This window comes from Acartia tonsa, chromosome 10 (assembly GCF_053477335.1).
Source record: "Acartia tonsa isolate MP-2025a chromosome 10, ASM5347733v1, whole genome shotgun sequence".
In the NCBI taxonomy this organism is placed as follows: domain Eukaryota; kingdom Metazoa; phylum Arthropoda; class Copepoda; order Calanoida; family Acartiidae; genus Acartia; species Acartia tonsa.
This window is the reverse complement of record NC_137269.1, coordinates 45310886-45329792: the sequence shown is the minus strand read 5'-3', so window position 1 is coordinate 45329792 and position 18907 is coordinate 45310886. Positions and strand designations below refer to the sequence as shown.

General features: G+C 32.7%; 2 protein-coding genes across 3 annotated transcripts in view; one reads left to right on the top strand and one right to left on the bottom strand.

Annotated features, from left to right (window-relative positions):
- The window catches only part of LOC145330141 (uncharacterized), a 32398-nt gene extending 31029 nt beyond the window's left edge, over positions 1–1369 (bottom strand). For both annotated transcript variants that reach the window (XM_080174725.1, XM_080174726.1), the window contains exon 1: positions 1233–1369. In XM_080174725.1, the coding sequence (XP_080030851.1) occupies positions 1233–1265 (33 nt within the window). In that variant the 5' untranslated portion in view covers positions 1266–1369. The remainder of the gene's footprint in view (positions 1–1232) is intronic.
- LOC145330834 (chymotrypsin A-like) overlaps positions 1–18705 on the top strand; it is a 65121-nt gene extending 46416 nt beyond the window's left edge. The window contains exons 3-10 of the mRNA XM_080175497.1: positions 12798–12890; positions 13385–13424; positions 14156–14222; positions 15991–16050; positions 17135–17220; positions 17744–17837; positions 18352–18415; positions 18610–18705. Of these exons, the coding sequence (XP_080031623.1) occupies positions 12798–12890; positions 13385–13424; positions 14156–14222; positions 15991–16050; positions 17135–17220; positions 17744–17837; positions 18352–18415; positions 18610–18705 (600 nt within the window). The remainder of the gene's footprint in view (positions 1–12797; positions 12891–13384; positions 13425–14155; positions 14223–15990; positions 16051–17134; positions 17221–17743; positions 17838–18351; positions 18416–18609) is intronic.
- The last annotated feature ends 202 nt before the right edge of the window (positions 18706–18907 follow it).

The following is an 18907-nucleotide window of genomic DNA, read 5'->3' as shown; positions in this document are numbered from 1 at the left end:
AACCAATTAAAATTTAATAAATATCCCCTTCCTTCTAAAACAAAAGGGTACTATCCACGAACAAGAGCAAGTGATTCTAAGCAGCAGTGATTTAAATGTATTTTTGGTGAATATACTAGGGTTATACCTATTTAATATCGTTATCTCGATTTTAAAAGTTTAGCTTCACTATGGTTTTACATGAAAAAAACTTTGAAATGTTAGACATTGTGACTACCTAAATATCATCAAATGTTTGTTGAGTTCAAACTGCTATGGCACAAAAGTAAACTTTTTTGATGAAAAATGTTAATTTAGAAAAAGGGATGGTAATTTGTAATATTGTGAACAGTTTTATTGTGTACTTTCGTACTTTATAGCATTTGATTATGTTTTGGCATATTATTTTATTTGAACTTTTGACCTCAACAAAACATTTGATGATATTTTGTCAAATAATGCTTTACATTACAAAGTTTTGTTTTAGAAAACCATGGTTAAACTAAATTTTTTTAGTCGATATAACAATATAAACATAACCCTAATATATTCACCAAAAAAAACATTTAGAATCACTGCTGGAAGGTGCTTTGAATCACTTGCTCTTGTTCATGGATAGTCCCCTTTTAAATTATTGAGAAAAAAAACAATCTAAGAGAGTATCCCTCTAAAATGTTTGGACATGATAAATACTTGTTAAGCATACATTGGCAAATAGCTAACATTTTACTGCATTGGTGAAAAAAAATATTTATTTTTTTCATTAATAATATAACTGTAAACATGAAACACTGTTATATTTCAAACTTTAGATGATGATTCCTCTAACAATTAGGTAAGATCTAGAAAGTGTAGCAACTCAATAATTAGTTACCAGAAAGTCCAACGTTCATTTTAAAAAGCTGATTTTTAACTTTTTGACAACGATTTTTTATGTGATAAAATTATCCTTTTCTGAAATATTCCTAGGACAAAAAGTACAATGTAATGAGCAAAGCATCTCTATAATCAAGGCCTTACAATGTAAGTATGTCCTTAACCAGTATCTGTATTAATGCAGTTTTGCAACAAAGGGGTAGTTTCACGAAATGCATTTGAACTTAATTTAGTTTTGTATAGACTTGTCTATAAATATATTCTGCTTATTCAGTTCTGACACTCTTTAAATGTTAATGTTCGTTTGTCTTACCGTTTTAGAGCTTTGATTTTGTGGATGTAGTCATCCTTGTTTGTTTGATAAGGTAGTTAAAAACCTGAAAAACTTGTAGATAAGGTTCTCTATCCATACTTCAACTCAATACAACTAACAATCTTCATAGACATTTAATATTTCTGAAATTGTTGAAGTGAGTCATAGATTAAAGGGATAGTTGCATGAAGTGCATTTAACAAGTTTCATTGCAAGCTTAAGTTACAAGAAAGAACACCATCTAACATAGGTGCCTATATATGGGGGGGGGGGGTTAATGCAACCATCTCGTTATCAATGTATAAATGGCACTTAGAATTCGAATTTCCATCTGAAATCTTGCATGAGTAATCCTTTTCCCTAAAGTCTTTTTTCCCTAAATCAAACCAAAAGTTAAAAAAGTAGCGGCTACCGGCTCAGCCGTTTAGCCGTTTTTTTTGGCTATTTTTAGGGCAAAACTGTCATAAATTACGTAGGAATCAACTTTTGAAACATATTTTTGCTTTATATCATGTGAAATGATTCAAAACAATCATTTTTTAGATTTCTAGTACCAGCAACTTCCGGCTAGAACCGTTTGAAAACGTTATAGAGCGGGAAAGAGTATTATGTGGAGATAGGTTTCGTGATGAATTTACCTTCAAAATAGCTTGAAAATGGCTAGACGGCTGAGCCGCCAGCCGTTAGCCGTTACTTTTCCAATTTTTTGTTCGATTTAGGGAAAATAGACCTACCAAGGATTACTCATGCCAAATTTCAGATCGAAATTCGAATTCTAAGTGCCATTTATACATTGATTACGAGATGGTTGCATTAACCCCCTCCCCCCCCCCATTTTGTATTACAATAAATAACATTCAAATTGGTAAACCAAAATAGTCATCATTCTGTTTTTGTGGAAATAGGACAGACATTTATGTTGTATTATGTTTCAAAAGATATTATTTTTTGGAATTGATATTTTAAAACTACCTGGTAGAAAATAGAAATTCTTTCCAATAAATGTCCTATACATAGGTGTAGTTTAAGCTATTGAACAAACAAAACATATGCAGTTCACTAAATTAAAGTTTAAATGCACTTCGTGCATTTACCACTTTTAGCTTTTCTTAAGTTAGATTGTGTGTCAGTCTGTCCGTTTTTCCATTTTTTGGAATTTGTTTACTGGTACTCAAAGTTTCATATCTGTCGTCGGATCGAAAAGTTTGAATTTTGATTGGTTGGTTAAAAACTACAAGTGTCCAAACTTTTCAACCAATAATTAAAATCTACAGTAGGGTGTTGTTTATCATTAATGGGGATACATAACATTTTGACGTCCATTGTCTTATCCCTTAAGATTCCCAAATTGAAAATGACGCAAGCAAATTCATCAAGCAAATATTTAACTATTGCAGCTTCTCTAAAACAAATATGCCAACCTAATTATCGTTGTATAGGTATAAGGGAAAGGTAGGTTGCGGGTAAAATCCGGGCAAAGGTTGTGTGTTTTAAGTTAAAAATAGTAGTAGATACGATAAAAATTTATGTTAACTTTTAAAAAATTTGTTGTCTATAGGTAGTTCTTTTCATTAAGAAATACATAATTTAGTGAATATTATCGTCCCCAAGTCCCCAACAACTACGAAAAAGTTACCTATTGTAAAACTTTGGGGACTGGTGTAATAAAAAGCCCATTGTCCTCTCCCTCCTTGAATACAACTGTCCCTGTTTTCTCAGTGAATAAACACAAATTAATATTTATCCAGTTTTTTCCTCTTAATTTTTAATCAAATAAGTTTATCTTTTAAAAGAAGTAACAGAATGTCCGTTTGTCTGCATATTTATCTTATATGATCTCTGAAAGACCAAAACTATATTCAAATGATTAAGTTTTATATGGTTAAATTTTATCGTTTACTTAATTGTAATTTAATAAAATAGCTGAAATATCAAAATCTGTATGTATTGAGTGGCGTTTACTGGGTTTACTGAGGTGCGTGAAGCGCAGCCGAAAATTTTGAAAGCCTCACAAGATTTTTGACACCCGCATGAGTGGGTGGGGGTGTAAACCCATGGTTGATGTAATTTTATATATTGCAAAGAGAGGGAGGGGTGTATACAACCCCGGGTGTAGCCAAGAAAATGAAAATGACTCCCTACCCCCCCCCCCTCCCTGTTGTTTTGATTGTTATTCCTAGGACAACAGGGAACAATTATAAAATTTATAATAATCTAAAAGTACGAATTATGTTTTAAAGTAATTTACGTTTGACTGATTATAGTGTTTCCTAAGCTTTCCATTTATGAATGTAAGTAGTCATTTTCTTGGGATAGTTTTAAGCTATTTATAGCCCTCTCTCTTTGAATACAGAGCCCCTAGATATGCTAGGGCGTAGCCGTAAAAATAAAATTTGGTAACTAAAATATCACTAATTTTCTATATTTTAACTTAAATATCACAAAATAGTTTATTTTTAACAATAAAATCACTAAAATTCACAACAGCTTCAAAACTAACTTTTTATCAGAGATCTTAAGGGATAAGACAATTGACGGTAAGTTAATATACATCCCAATGATGATATACAAAATTAGGTACTATTCATAAAGCTTAAAATTAAAAGCTGATCTAGTTTGATAAATGTACCAAAGAAGTTTAAGCCATCAAATAAGAGAATGTATCTTTAAAAAACTGTAAATACCAGTGTAATTTACAGTCCAATGTCCCATCCCTCCATTTTTTTTTATCTAAAATGATTACGCAACGTTCTTGCTCGTTGAAATCACCAACCAAAGTTGCACTACTACTTAGTACTAGTACTACTGAAGCGAGAAAGAAAAACTTGAAAGGGCGGGGGGAGCGTAAAAAAGGGAAAGGGGTATTGAAATAATAAATATAGTAAGTATAGACCCCCAATTCAATAATGGGACTAATCAAAACCCAATTTAGAAAAAAAAACAATCTCATTCTATTATATAAAATAGTAAAGTTTTTTTTTGAAAGCTTAAGATTTCAACAACTACTAAACTCATAAAGTTCTCCTTTTTAGTCCCAGTAAGGTTTTAAGCTGTTTATCGGCCTCCACCCGAAATTGATTAAACTTGAATATTAGATCTATTAGATAATTAGATGTTAGGAGTTCATTTCTTATAGAGTTTTATTATTTTGATACAAAATAATAGAGTTTTTTCCTTAAATATAATAAATCAGCTCGAATAAGCTGATTTTATTAGTTGTTTAATTTAGATAAATTATATTGTCTCTAGTATAATGGGATTGATTCATATAAAAAATAAATATAAACAAAAAACTTCGTTTGCTAGAAATTCCTTTTTAGTTGGACGTATTATTGTTTTTGTTTGACTATCTATAGTATTATATCTATTGTACAAATCTTGAACTTCTTTTTAAAAAGGGGAAGTGGTCAGCCAGCTGTGTTTAATTAAAGGGGAAGAAATGGTAATAGGGAGGGGGACGGGTGGTAAAGAATTTTTTGAGTAGCTTGCTAGAGAAAGCAAGTTTATTTTTATTAAATTGAGAAAATGATCGTAGCGCCTCTTTAAGCATTTAAGTCCGCATAAAAGAAGTTTATTCATAAAATAATAGAACTTAAAATGTGGATTTAATTTGATTTTTATAATGATTCTAAGTTTGTAAATTATAATATCTATAATACAAAGTAGAATGATGTCTGTCTGACCGTCCGTCCGTCCGTCTGTCCGTCCCTTAAGATCTCGGTAACCACTGAACTGATCAGATTCTACGCTTCAGGGAATATACCTACTGGTCCTGTGGTGGTTTTAGGTTATTTTCTTGGGGGGTGGGACACCCCCCCACCCCCCCCCCAAAAAAAAATAAAATCCCCCCTCCCAATTTTTTTTTCTTTTCTTGCGTAGGTACCTATTTTTCCCCAATTTTTTTTTTCTTATGGGGAAGTTAGTTCACATAAACTACTTGCTTTTTTTAAATAACCTCTTGGGGCAAAGCCCCTAGAGGCTAGGGGCGAAGCCGCTAGTCTTTATTATAAAGTATGGGGATATCTATCTGTCTGTTTCTTTGTTTGTACCGAAAAATCTCGCTAACCGCTGAACCGATGTGGTTCTCCTTTACAGGGTAGCGTCTCATAGGTCCTGTATAGGTTTATAACTATTTTGGGGAATGCCACCGCCACCCTCCTAAGAGAAATCGCCCCTGAAATAAGTTACCCCCCCCCCCCTTTAAAAAAATATATTTTTTTACTTTTTCTTTAAAATCTAGTGTAGCCGCTTGTTTTGATTATAGGGTTAAAATTTTTATCATGGGTAAGTGTAAAAACTTAATATTTTTTTTTTTTTTGGGGGGGGGGGGTTGATGGTTAATTTTTTAGATGGGATAAAAACCCGCATCGGTAAAAATAATTTGTAAGAACTAAAGTTTTTCCTTCAAATATCTTCATACTCGTAGAAAATTGATTACATTTAATACATCAAGGGTTAAATGATAATGTAATAAGCTGAAAAACGAAATTTTTGCATTATTAATAAATTTAAAATTTACTCGTTTAATAGTAATTATATAAACGCTGCACCCCTAGCAGGGCTATCTATAAAACCCTAATTGTAGTTGTAAACCACCCTGGAACCTAAGTAAAGCTTTCTTAAAAATGGACAACCCATGCATGCAATTCAGGTTAGAGAGATTTTAACAAATATCTTACACCACTTTATATAATAGGATAGGAAAGATATTGGGATAAAACAATGGACTATAAATTGAAATTCATCCCCAATGATGATAAACATAATTACACAGATTACCTATTCATTTTTCTCTGAGTCTTATATGCAACTCTTATCTTGAGAGAGATTATTTATGAACAAGTTTTTTCGAAAGATGTATAGATAGTTCTTTAAAATGCAAAAGTAACAAGATTTAGTCTGTCTGTGTGTACCAAAAAATCTCACTAACCGCTGGAACGATATGGTTCTCCTTTAAAGCGAAGCTTTCAATTGGTCCCGGGAAGGTTTATAATTATTTTGTAGGAGGGTATGACCAACCTACCATGAGAAATCGCCCCTAGAACAAAATGACAACCCCCCCCCCAAAAAAAATACTTTTTAAAAACTAAAATTGAAAGTTGGGGAGTTACCAATTTCCTCTGACCCCAACCTAAAGTTCTTGATTGATTGGTTTAACCAGCAGTTGCAAAACTTGACAATGATTTTAAATCTAAAAAATCTTTTTTAAGGGTTTTCTTTCCCACTTCTCCTCTTATCTCCCTTATTTTTATGACGTTACATGGCTGATTTTTGAGTCACTTTGTCCCACTTCCATCCAAGTAATAATATCGATTAGTAAGATCGTATGATAAAACTATATATGTCTTTGCATTTTTAAATAAAAAAAAGACAATTTTCCCTCTTTTATAAAAGTACAAAATTCTGGTTTTATATTTAGGTTTTATATTCATCAAAAAGATTATTATATATATTCAGCTATATTTTCTTTCTATGGATGTTGTCATCCTTGTTTTTTGGCTCTCAAAGCTCTAAGATTCAGGGAAAAGGTAATGATATTCTGACAAACAATTCTAAAGAAAAATTTCTCCACATTCCCCTTCCCCTTTTCCTCCCATTCTTACCCACCCCTCTTCAGTTATAGGAAAAAACAAGCAAGATATACCCCCAGCTAACTTCCAAAGATTTCGTGATTTTTTTTTAGAATTGATTGTTACAATAGCTAGGCCTGTCTAAAATTATTTACGCTGAATTAAAAATGAAAGAAAAACAAAAATAAATTATAAATTTGATTTGTTATAGATATATAATTATTATTTACTAGAAGTAACTGGAAATTTATGTCATAATGTTGATTAAATAAGTTGAGAGTTCAAACGTTTAAACCACAAATTGTAATCTACAGAGGAGGTAATTTTGTGTATTATCATTGGGGTTGTACATCAATTTATCGGTCATTGTCTTATCTCTTTGGATCCCTGGGAAATTTATGTCATTTCAAAATCTTATAAGACAAGGATACTTTTTATTCTAATATAACAGAGTTCTTTCAACTTTTAAGTAAAAATTTGAGTCCAACGTCTTCAAATATTATATTAGTTTTGAACTAGCGATATCTCTGAGTAAAACAGAAAACCATTAAGGGGAGTAAAAAGGGAAAGGCAGCAGTGATTTAAAGGTATAAGACAATGGCAGATAAAAGGATGTACATTCCTAATGATATCACACAGAATTATCCCTTCTGTAGTTAAAATTAGTGGTTGAAACGTTTGAACACTCAACTTATTAAACCAACCATTTAAAATTCAGTAAAACCCGTTGTTATGCCAACGAATAAGAAAAGGCTATCGTAAAACTTTGGGGACTAGTGTAATAAACAGCCCAAGGCTTCCAAATTTAAAACCTAAGGATGGGCCAATGGCCACACTTCCTTGATAGAATAGTCTTATTGTTTTTAAACTTTGCAGACAACAAGTCAAAATAAAATATCCGTAAGAAAATTGTAAATATTCATTCATTAAATTTGATAAATACTATGAGAAGCTACCCAGTAAAAGAGAACCATATAAGTTCAGAGGTTAGAGGATTGCACATACAACAAACACACTGACAGAGATCTTTTCAGTTTTTACTTAGAAGGATATACTTTTCAATTAGATCCAATTAAATTCAAATTTTCAAGCTAGTTTTTTTGGTTTCTTAGAAGATTTTGATTTATTTTTCAAAGCTAAAGAGGATAGGGGGTTACGGGGATTTATATGTATATGCTAGAGGTGAAACTATGTACTAGTTTTTCTTAAAGTCAACTTTATTTACAAATAGATAATAACTAAAATCTATCCATAACTTAGATAGATTGCAATTATTGTTTTTCTACCTTTTTTTTTCTTAATATTAGAAAGCGCTTAATAAATAATCCTAAAGTAGTAAGGTTTTTTGTCTTAGCTTAAAATGTCATAAATCCCTGACTCGATGAGCTCTCCTTTTTGTTGAAGCTTCACATAGGTCACTGAATGGTTTTAGACTATCTTAGTTTTAGATCTAGGCCTTTTGGTGGTTTTAGGCTACTTCTACTCTCCTTATATATTTTTTTGAATACAGGGCCCCTTGATGCCTAAGGCACAGACGCTAATATAAATTAAGCATTACATCCTAAAATAAAAAAAAAGAAATTACAGTGATCATAATTTGATTTCCTTTTTCTAGCCCCCACCCCCCTACCACCCCATTGAATAAAAAAAGAAGAACTCCACCCTGCAAATGCCCTTTTTGCTATCAATCTCCCCCCTCTCCTTCTCTACTCCCCCACGTTAAGTTTAATAAATGATCAGGGAGGAATGGGACATATGAAAGTTTTATAATAATATTTTCTTATTCGTTGGCTCAATAACTTTGAGGACTTTTACTGAATTTTGAATAGTTGTTTCAATAAGTTGATTGTTCAAACTTTTTATTCAACCAATATTTAAAATCTATCTACATAAGTTATGATTTTTGTGTATAATCATTGGGGATGTACAACAATTTACCAGCCATTGTCTTATCTCTTTAGATCCCTGAAAATCATATTGATTAGTGAAAAGAAATGAAATCTTTACGGCTGACTGCTTTTCCGACTTTAAGCTCATATTTGTGTAGTTTGTTAATTGTCAGGGGGTAGGGAGTGGCATATTTGTGTTGTTAGTTATTTGTCAGGGGGTAGGGAATGGCAGATTTGCGTTGTTAGTTATTTGTCAGGTTGTAGGGGGTGGCATATTAGTGTAGTTTGTTAATTGTCAGGGGGTAGGGAGTGGCATATTTGTGTAGTTTGGATAAAAAAAGTAAAAAAAACAGGGGCTGTGATTTAGTTAATTAATTCCATTTGAAATTGCTAATAAGAGTTGGTAAGAAGGGGGGAGGGAGAGAAGGAAGTTGGTTGTGGCGAAATTTTTAACTTAAAATGGTCCGTAAGAAATTAGAATCCTGGTTCCTAGTCCCTGATAAAACTATTAGAAATCACAAAACTGGATGTGCTGAATATTAATTTCCAGTTTCCGCGGTGTTAACTCATCCTATCTCAATATTTACTACTAGCTGAAAAAGATTCAAACTTCCAAAAAAAAATTATCGTTTTATGCGTTCAAAATTTTTAAAGTTTGGAATCTTGAAGCTATTTTACACGTACACATTTGGAAATTAAAGATCAGCACATCCAAAACTGAGGCAAAACTTATATAAATGTGCGCATTAATTTTGTTTGTAGCAAATGATTTTTTTTATATAAAAGTAACAGGATGTCTTACTGTCCTTGTGTCCTTCGGTCTGCATTGTATTGAAAGATCTTGCTAATTGCTATACTTATATGGTTCTCCTTTACAGCAGGGGTATAGGGACGGGGCAATGGATCTAAAATTTCTCTTTTCATATTTTCTTTTAAAATAATCATAACAGTAAAAAGATTTTTATACATTTTCTCAAAAGCACTCGAAATATGAAAAAATGAAAAGAAACTTTGCTTTAATAAACTGGTAATGTTTGCAAGTAATTTAAAATTTTGCAAAAAAGAAATTTAAAATGAAACATGGGGTTTATTAACGTTCTGCACCATTTAGCTTTGAAACATGGAGGGAGGAGACATTTGAATGTAAATAATACTTGTACCCAAAGTATTTTTTCAAAATACGTTTTCTTGTATATTTGCTTATAAACTTTGGGTACATTTTTAAAATCTTGATTAAGTGGTATAAACTCGCGGTTCCTTATTTTTTTACCATTATTTTTTATCTACAAAAGGGATACTTTTGTTAATCATATTTGAGAGTGTACATAAACTTTTAATTAAATGTCTTATCCCTTAAACTCCCTGCGTTTTAGATGATAAGAAAAATTATACTCATCTAACAAACTCAAGACATAAATTAATGGCTGTGCTATGAATTCAACACAAAACAAAAAATACCCCCCCCCCCCCCCCCAATTTTTTTTACATTTCCTAATAAACTATGATGATGGCTACGCTTTTTAAATAAAACTAAAATAGTACAGGAACACTCTCCCTAAGATTGAAATTGATGGGAGAATTATAACATGCCCAAAGTAACGAAAATAGCAAGGACGTACATGCACTAATTTTAGAAAAGCTTTACTTTTAAAAATTTTAGGAATGCTTCGCTTTTACCAACCAAAATGTAAAATTTGTTTACTTTAAAAGGTGACACTTAAGATTTCTAGTTCCGAATGAAAGCTCTTTGTTTCTTTTTACTCACTGAACCAAGACCACATCATTGATTTTACCAGGGCTCGGCACCCGCGCGTCAGCCGCGATTAAGCCCCAACTTAAAACCCGTTTGGATGCTTAGAACTTCATGTAAAAAAGGGGAATTGCCATATTTGGGACAAGTTTAGACTTCCAGCAGATTTTAAAAATTTTGTAAGTTAATTTCCCTGAGATTTAAAGGCGGCTGTCGAGCCCTGAAATTTTAGAAGCAAAGCAGAGCTACAATTCTACAATGACGGTTAGTCGAACGTCTAGTGTCTAGTTATTTTATTTCTAATGTCAAGCATACCAGGGAGGGATGTTGGATGTTAAAGTATCTGGTACTTAAAGTTTTCACATTAAATGGGTTTTAAAATGTGGGTAATTTCTTTTACATTTATAGGTGATGTAATTTACATCAATTTATCGTCCTTTGTCTTATCCCTTAAGATCCCTTTGTTTTTTTTTAAATGAAGACAGACTGAAAAAAACTTTAATCTTTGTTACACTTGTATGGTTGTAACAGTTATTTAATTATCTCATCGTATTATAGACAGCTTTCCGCGGATATTAAAATGAAAAATGAAAGTGAGGGTCCAGGTATTAACTAGTAAAAACAAAACTGGTATTGATTTTATCATTTTTATTTAAATATATGTGGGAAATTGTTTATGATACGATGCTATGCATGATTTTTCATTATGGCTGAGAATCAGTTCTAATCCAGCGGATATTAATCGGGTTCAAAGCCATACTGTAAATGCTCTTACTTGTTTAGTGGAAAAAAAACTTTCACAAATTGGGATTTCCTGTGAGTTTTTGATCAATAAAACTTCAGAGAGGGAGGGGACATTGGGCTCTTTATTATATAAGTCCCCAAAGTCTTATAATAACGTTTCTTATAATCTTATTCGTTGGCTTAACAACCTTTTATTGAGTTTTGATTGGTTGGTTCATTGAGTTGAGTGTTTAAATGTTTTAAACACTACTTTTGCGTTAATTTTGTGTATCATCAATGGAGATGCTCATCAATTTATCAGCCATTGGCCTATCCCTTTACATTCCTGATAAAGTTTTGTTTCCATTTCATAGTTTTGCTAATAATAAAAATGTATCCAATGAGTAATAGTTTCATTTTTTTTATCTTTGTTAATGTTATCTAGTGACTACGCCCCTTGCATTTAGGGAGGGTAGTGAAACAGTTTAAAACCAACTCAAAACTAAAGTTTAACAAGGATGACAACATCCATAAAAGCGAAGCACTGAAACGGTAGGACAAACGGATATTAACACTTGTATAGTGTCTGAGCTGAATAATCAGAATATAAAAGTATAATAGTCGAAGCAAAATTGTAAGTAAATTTGTTGAAAAACTGCTTGATACAGGATAATGTTTATGGACATACTTACACTCTTAGGACTTGATTATAGAGTTGCTTCGCTTACAATATTGTTTTTTGTTGTCCCAGGAATCACTATACTAAAAATCAGATCAATCGAATGATTAGATCACATAAAAATTTGTTGTTAAAAAGTAAAATATCAACATGTTTAAAATGGACGTACGGACATTTTAGTGATGATTATAGAGTTGCTATGCTTTCTAAATCGTACCTAACTACTAAAGGAATCACCATGCAAAATTTGATATTGACAATTCTAACATGCATAAATTAACGAAAAAAGCTATCCGTAACGGACGGACGGACGGACGGACGTACGGACGGACGGACCGAACCTAATTATAGAAAAGCTTCGCTTTTAAAAAGTTTAGAACCATTCTGTACTATCTTTGAAGCTTCCTTAAAATGAAAAACTGAATGATTAGTTATCTACCTTAAGCTTCGGAAATTACTCTAGGTTTAAAACTAAGTGTACTTTTATTTTTAGTAGCGAGGCTACTCTATTTTAATTTTGTCTGTCCGTTCATCCATCACTCCATACCCCAATTGGAAAAAGTAATTTTCTCAGTTGTCATTCAAGATAGACAGCTGATTTCTGTATGAAAATTCTTTTACCAAGAAATTTTTCATGTTTATGGATTTTAACAAATTCTCCTTAAGTCTCCTTGTCCGTATACGGTATACCCACCAATGACTTTTGTTCTCCGCTACTTATGGATGTTATCATCCTTTCTTGTTATCTTTAAAATAATTTATTCTATTATTGCTGCGCTTCATAATGCATATATGGCTTCGAAACCGATTGGTATCCGCTGGAATTAAACCGGTTCTCAGTCATACTGAAACATCATGTATAGCATAGAATTACAGACAGTTGTCTACGAATACTAAAATAAATAAAATCATCCTCCTCGGGGCTTAAAAAAACTTATCTTAACCTTACAATATTCAATTTTGATATCTGCGGAAAGCTGTCTATGATACGATGCGATAATTAACTATTTTATTTCAGGAGGCATTAAACATAGACTTTGGGCTGCCAGATTCCAACAGTGCCAGAATTATTAATGGTATCCCCTCCTCTCCAGGCAGCTGGCAGTGGCAGGTGAGTAATATCCGGTGGGTGGATAAGAACCGGCTCTCGTCCATACGAAAAAAACTATGTCTAGCATCGTATTGTATCCAGAATTCTTATCTCGGGGCTACAGAAACTGGTTTTAATCTATAATTATACACTTAATATCCGTGGAAAGCTGTTTATAATAAGATGCGATAAGTAACTATTCAGTCTTGTAGACATGTTAGAATTGTCTAATCGATATCAAACTTTGCATAATGATTCCTATAACAGGTAGGTACGATTTAGAAAGGGTAGCAACTCTATAATCGCTACCAGAAAGTCCGTACATTTATTTAAGACATGCTGATTTTTAACTTTTTTGAAAATAACTTTTTGTAAAAAGCATCTCCTTTACGTTTACTTTTTCTTTTAAAATCTAAAATAAAAAGTTGGGTCAACCCCCCTTCCCTAAAGGGCGCATAGAGGCCTCTGGGGGCGTAACCGCTAGTTTTAAAGATAATAATGATCTGTTAATTTAGGTTTCCTTACAGCTTACAAATCCAAAACTTGGTTTTATAGGTAAAGTTCTTTGATATGCTGGACCAAATAATTTATCACTCGTATCATTATTTCGTCAGGGGTAAGTGAAGGGGGAATAGGGTTGTCCTAGGAAAATAGCCAAAAACCATGGAGTAACCAGAGTAGGGTTAAACTGCTTTTCCATTTATGAAAGTCCCGGGATGGTTTTAAGCTGTTCTATTTTCAGGTTTAAGCCTTAGGGTAGCTTCATGCTATTTTTTTGTCCTAAGAAGGCAGTATCACTAACTTAGACGTGCTGTCGGCACCCCCAAAATTTTGGATTTTCAATTTTTTACCCCCCCCCCCTCCCTAATAAAAAAAATGCCTCTATGAAATAAAGATTTCCCCCTCCTCCAAAAAAAAAATTGGACCACTAAATGCTAGGGGCGCTACCGCTAGTATTCTGTAAAAGCAGAGCACTTTTCATCCAGCTTTATTTAGAAATATCTTAAGTTTTATCATGACTGACAAACAGACAAACATATCTATAATTGAATTAAATTGTTTGATATACTTGATTTAATCAGATTCGGCATCCGCACGTCAGCCGCGACTGATCCTCAAATCTAAGCCCGTTTGGATGCTTTGAAACTTTTTTTTAAAAATGCCATGTTTGGGTCATGTTTTAGACTTCCACATTAATTTTTAAAATTATGAAATATCGATTTCCTTGAGGCTTACATGCGGCTGACGCGCAGCTGCCGAGCCCTGATTTTAATACTTGTTTTCAGGGCATTGGTGTGGGGGAACTCTAATCCACAAGAACTGGGTCATTACTGCCGCGCACTGTGTTAAAAAGTAAGATTAGTAATTTATCAATTAGCGAAAACCAATAGGAAAATGTTGTCTTTAATTTGATTTGTTACAATAGTACTCATTTAATGGTCAGTTCGTTCCTCAAGTAGGAGAAGAGGGAATGGGGAGAAGGGGGTGGATTATGGGGTAGGAAGTATCGTTATATTAGCCAGTTGGAAGTACCATTTTTATATTGACTAGCGGCTACGCCCCTAGAGGCCTCTAGTGGCACTTTAAAAGTATTTTTTGTTCAAGTCTCTACGATACCTCTTCATGTTGCGTTCAAGTTTCTACGTCACCTCTTTATGTTGCGTGCAAGTATCTCAAATATTTTTTTCTTCTCGATTTCTTTTGATTTCTCTTAGGAGGGTGGTGGTACGCTCCCCCAAAATAGTTATAAACCAGGGACTTATTAGGAGCTACCCTGTTAAGGAGAACCCGATCGGTTATCGAGATCCTTTGGTACAGACACACAGACAGACAGACAAACACACATCCTGTTACTTTATTATAAGGATTGATATAGATATGTATGTAGTTTGTTCATCTGCCAATTAGTCGATTAGCATTTGGCAGCTAACGATAATATGAAAATTAAAAAAATAAAAGAATAAAAGATAACATATTAGTAGCTGAGCTCCTAGCATCCAGGAGTTTTTTATCGAAAGGGGAAGGGAGGTGGCAGAAAGAATACCATAATATATTTTGTCTACAAATGTTTTTTGAAAGTTATATATCGCATCGTATTATAGACAGATTTCCGCTGATAATAGAATTAAAAATATAAGATTAACACCAGTTTTATTAGCACTTTTAAGATGCCCATTTTATTATATAGTAAAAATTGTCTATATTACGATGCATTACATTTTTCAGTATGACCGACAACTGATTTTAATCCAGCGTGTATTTATCGGTTTCGAAGACATACTGTAAAAGTCTTATTTTATTTTTTCCTGTCTTTAGCTTTGTAAAAGGTGCCGAATTATGGATTTTTAAAAATATTGTAAATCAATTCTACATTTATCAGATAATGATTAAAATGCAAGTTTAAACCATATTATATAATCTGAAATCTATTCATTGCAAAAGCACTTTTTAAAAGGGAATCCACTCTAGAATTTGAAATGTTCGTTAGTATGTCTGAGACATTTGAGACAGAACGATTGACATTTTTTGTGAAGATTCCCTATACCAATATAAATATCCAGTATGTAATTTACTTACTGGTTGGTTTGTTGGTTATGCTACAGAAGACATAAAAATTCACTTTGTCCGTTTATTCAGCATTGATTTAGATTTAAAGATATAAGCCATTGGTCAATGAATTGGTGTACATCTCCAATGCGGTTACACAAAATTACCCCTACTGTAGATAACAGTAAGTTGTTGATTCATTTTGACACTCTACTTAATGAACCAACCAATCAAAATTCGATAAATGTACGCAAAGTTATTAAGCCAATAAATAGGAAATAATGTTATTATAAAACTTTGGGGACTTTTGTGATAATCAACCCAATGTCCTTCCCTGCCTGGAAATAATGTTATTATAAAACTTTGGTGACTTTTGTGATAATCAGTCCAATGTCCGTTCCTCCCTGATATTTAACCATGACTTTGGATAAACTTATTTTTTCTAGAAATTGGGGATGGGGTCGATTTCTACTCTCCCCTCTTGTTCCCCTAGACGAATAAAGGATGTACATCAATTTATCTGCCAGTGTCATTATTCTTTAACTCAATCATTAATATATATTCTATGTTTTAGTAAGTTGGTAGATTTATTGGGAGGTGCAATATGGCATGTTGTTCTTGGTGATTATGACAGGTATGATATGGTATGTTGTTCTTGGTGATTATGACAGGTATGATATGGTATATTGTTTTTGGTGATTATGACAGATAAACTAGATATGGTTGTTGTTCTTTGTGATTATGACAGGTAAACTAGATATGGTTGTTGTTCTTGGTGATAATGACAGGTATGATATGGCATGTTGTTCTTTGTGATTATGACAGGTATGATATTGTATATTGTTCTTTTTGATTATGACAGGTATGATATGGTATGTTGTTCTTGGTGATTATGACAGGTATGCTATGGTATGTTGTTCTTGTTGATTATGACAGGTATGATATGGTATGTTGTTCTTGGTGATTATGACATGTATGATATGATATAATGTTCGTGGTGAATATGACAGGCATGGTATGGCATGTTGTTCTTGGTGATTATGACAGGTATGATATGGTATGTTGTTCTAGGTAATTATGACAAGTAAACTAGATATTGCATTATCGAGCCTTTAAGTTTTAATCTTAATTTTTTTCATTATAATATCCACGGAAAGCTGTCTATAATATGATGTGATTAATAACTATCAAAATACGTACCAATTTTCCCCAAAGTGTCTAGTCGAATACAAAACCTCCATCCATTATTTTTAAACATATTGAAAATAAGGTTGTGGTGGAATAGTTTGTCAGTTTAGGTAAGGTTTGGTTATTTTAATTGCATTAATTCTAGGTGTCTCAGTTCTATTATTGGAAAGGTCATTCAAAACAGTATCAAACGCTTTGTTTATGTCAAAAATCTTAAATCACCATTAAAAATAAGAAATGTGTTCCCTTTATATAAAGTAGAAAGTTTTCTTTTTGGTTTGTCCGTTAAATTCTTGCTAACCAATGAACCGAATGAGTTATCAACTTTAGGAAAGATTCACAAAGGTCCAAGAATGGTTTTAGGTCATTATATTTTTTCATTCAAGTATTGGGGTGGTTTAGGCTAATATTATATATACTGACCTCTCTCTACCCTAGACGCTATGGTGCAATTGATAATTAAAATAAAATTGTATCAAAAATAATCAAACAAAAAAAAAGTTTTTAATTTAATCAAATGCTGTGTTTAGGTCAACATTAACTGGAGATGAAGTCAGGCTGGTGATAGATGAAGTGGTGGTCCATCCAAACTTTACAGATTATCAAAATGATCTTGGTGATAAACATTTACTTTCAACTTGGGATTCACTTGAATCTTTTTTTTTGAGTGTATATAGAACAAATAGCGCAACAATAACAAGATAACTTTATTGTAATCGCTGTTACCATATTATAAACATATTGTTGAAAGTAGATCACAATTAGTGGTTGAAACGTTTGTGCACTCAACTCAAAACAAAACCCCTCAGCAATAAATTAGAAAAAGGTACTAAAAAAACTTTGGACGAGTAGTGTGCTAAAGTGTCCAATGTTCCCTCTCTTTTGCCATAAAATGTCAAAATATAAAATTTTGTTTTTGTTTGCCTAAGCTTTGCTGCGTATGGCGGAGGAGGATGACGTCATGACTCTTCACAGTCCAATATACCCTCTCTCCCTGGATAAAAATAGAAAATCTAATATTTTGTTTGCCTAAGCTTTGCTGCCTCTGGCGGACGACGATGACGTCACAACTTCTCACAGTACCATATATCCTTTCCCTCCGCATAAAATTACAAAATCTAAAATTTTTTTTGCCTAAGCTTTGCTGCGTCTGGCAGAGGACAATGATGTCACAACTCCTCACCATCTCACACCAATCTGTCTCCCTGGTCCGGAACAAGTTATTGGTCTCAAGTAAGTTTATTACAAGCTGATTATAGTGTCTTCAAAAAATGTAAACAATTGTTACAACCTTTGGCCTAACTGACCCAATTGAGGAGGCTTTATGATATTCTCAGCAACTATTCAGGATAGACAGCTTGTTTTTTGTGTGTAAAAATTCTTTATTACAGAATGAAATTTACTTTAGAAGTTCTCTATATAGTCTGTCCTTATGTCTGTCAGTTATGATATTCTCATCCACTATTCAGGATAGACAGCTTATTTTTTGTGTGTGAAAATTCCTTATTACAGTATGTAATTTGCTTTGATTGTAGGTCTGTCAGTCATGCTACAAAACTTAAATATTAGAGAACATAGAAATAAGTGAGAAAGGTTTCATAATTATTTTCTCCAATATATTTCAATTCTTGATTTTAACAAATTATCAAATGCTCATTTAATCGAGCATTATCTCATTGTCAATATTCCCATCCATAAATTTTCCTAATGATGCTGTTATCCTTGTTTCTTATATCTATATTTTAAGATGTGTTGCAACTGGTTGGGGCCAGACAGTTAGAAATGGTACTCTGGAACAAAAATTACACCAGGTAACCTGTTCCCGTCATCTCTGAGGTGACATGCCTAGCAGAAAGAGAGTGAGGGAGAAATAGTGATAGATAGATAAACAGAAAGATAGAGAAAAAGAGAGAGAGAGAGAGAGATAAAATGTACCGAATATTACAGAAAAACCGTCAGACAGAATGAAAGCGTATCTTTACTTCTAAAAATATTATTTTTTCAGGCAACTTTACAAGTTTTGCCTACTTCTCAATGTGCTGAACTTTACAAAATCAAATATGGATTAAATATCAAGGAACATATTTTTATATCTAATTAAAAGTACTTTTGAATCTATAGACGCGTGTATGTGTCTGTGTCTCAGTTTAAGTGTGTTATGAGTCTTTAAAGGCTATTTGCAAAAAATATCAAATTTTTGTTAGTCGCATATTGCTTGGCTTTTTTGATATTTAAAATATCGTTTTGATTTTCTTTACTACTCTTTACTACTCTATAAAGTAATAAGGTTATTTTTTTTCTGT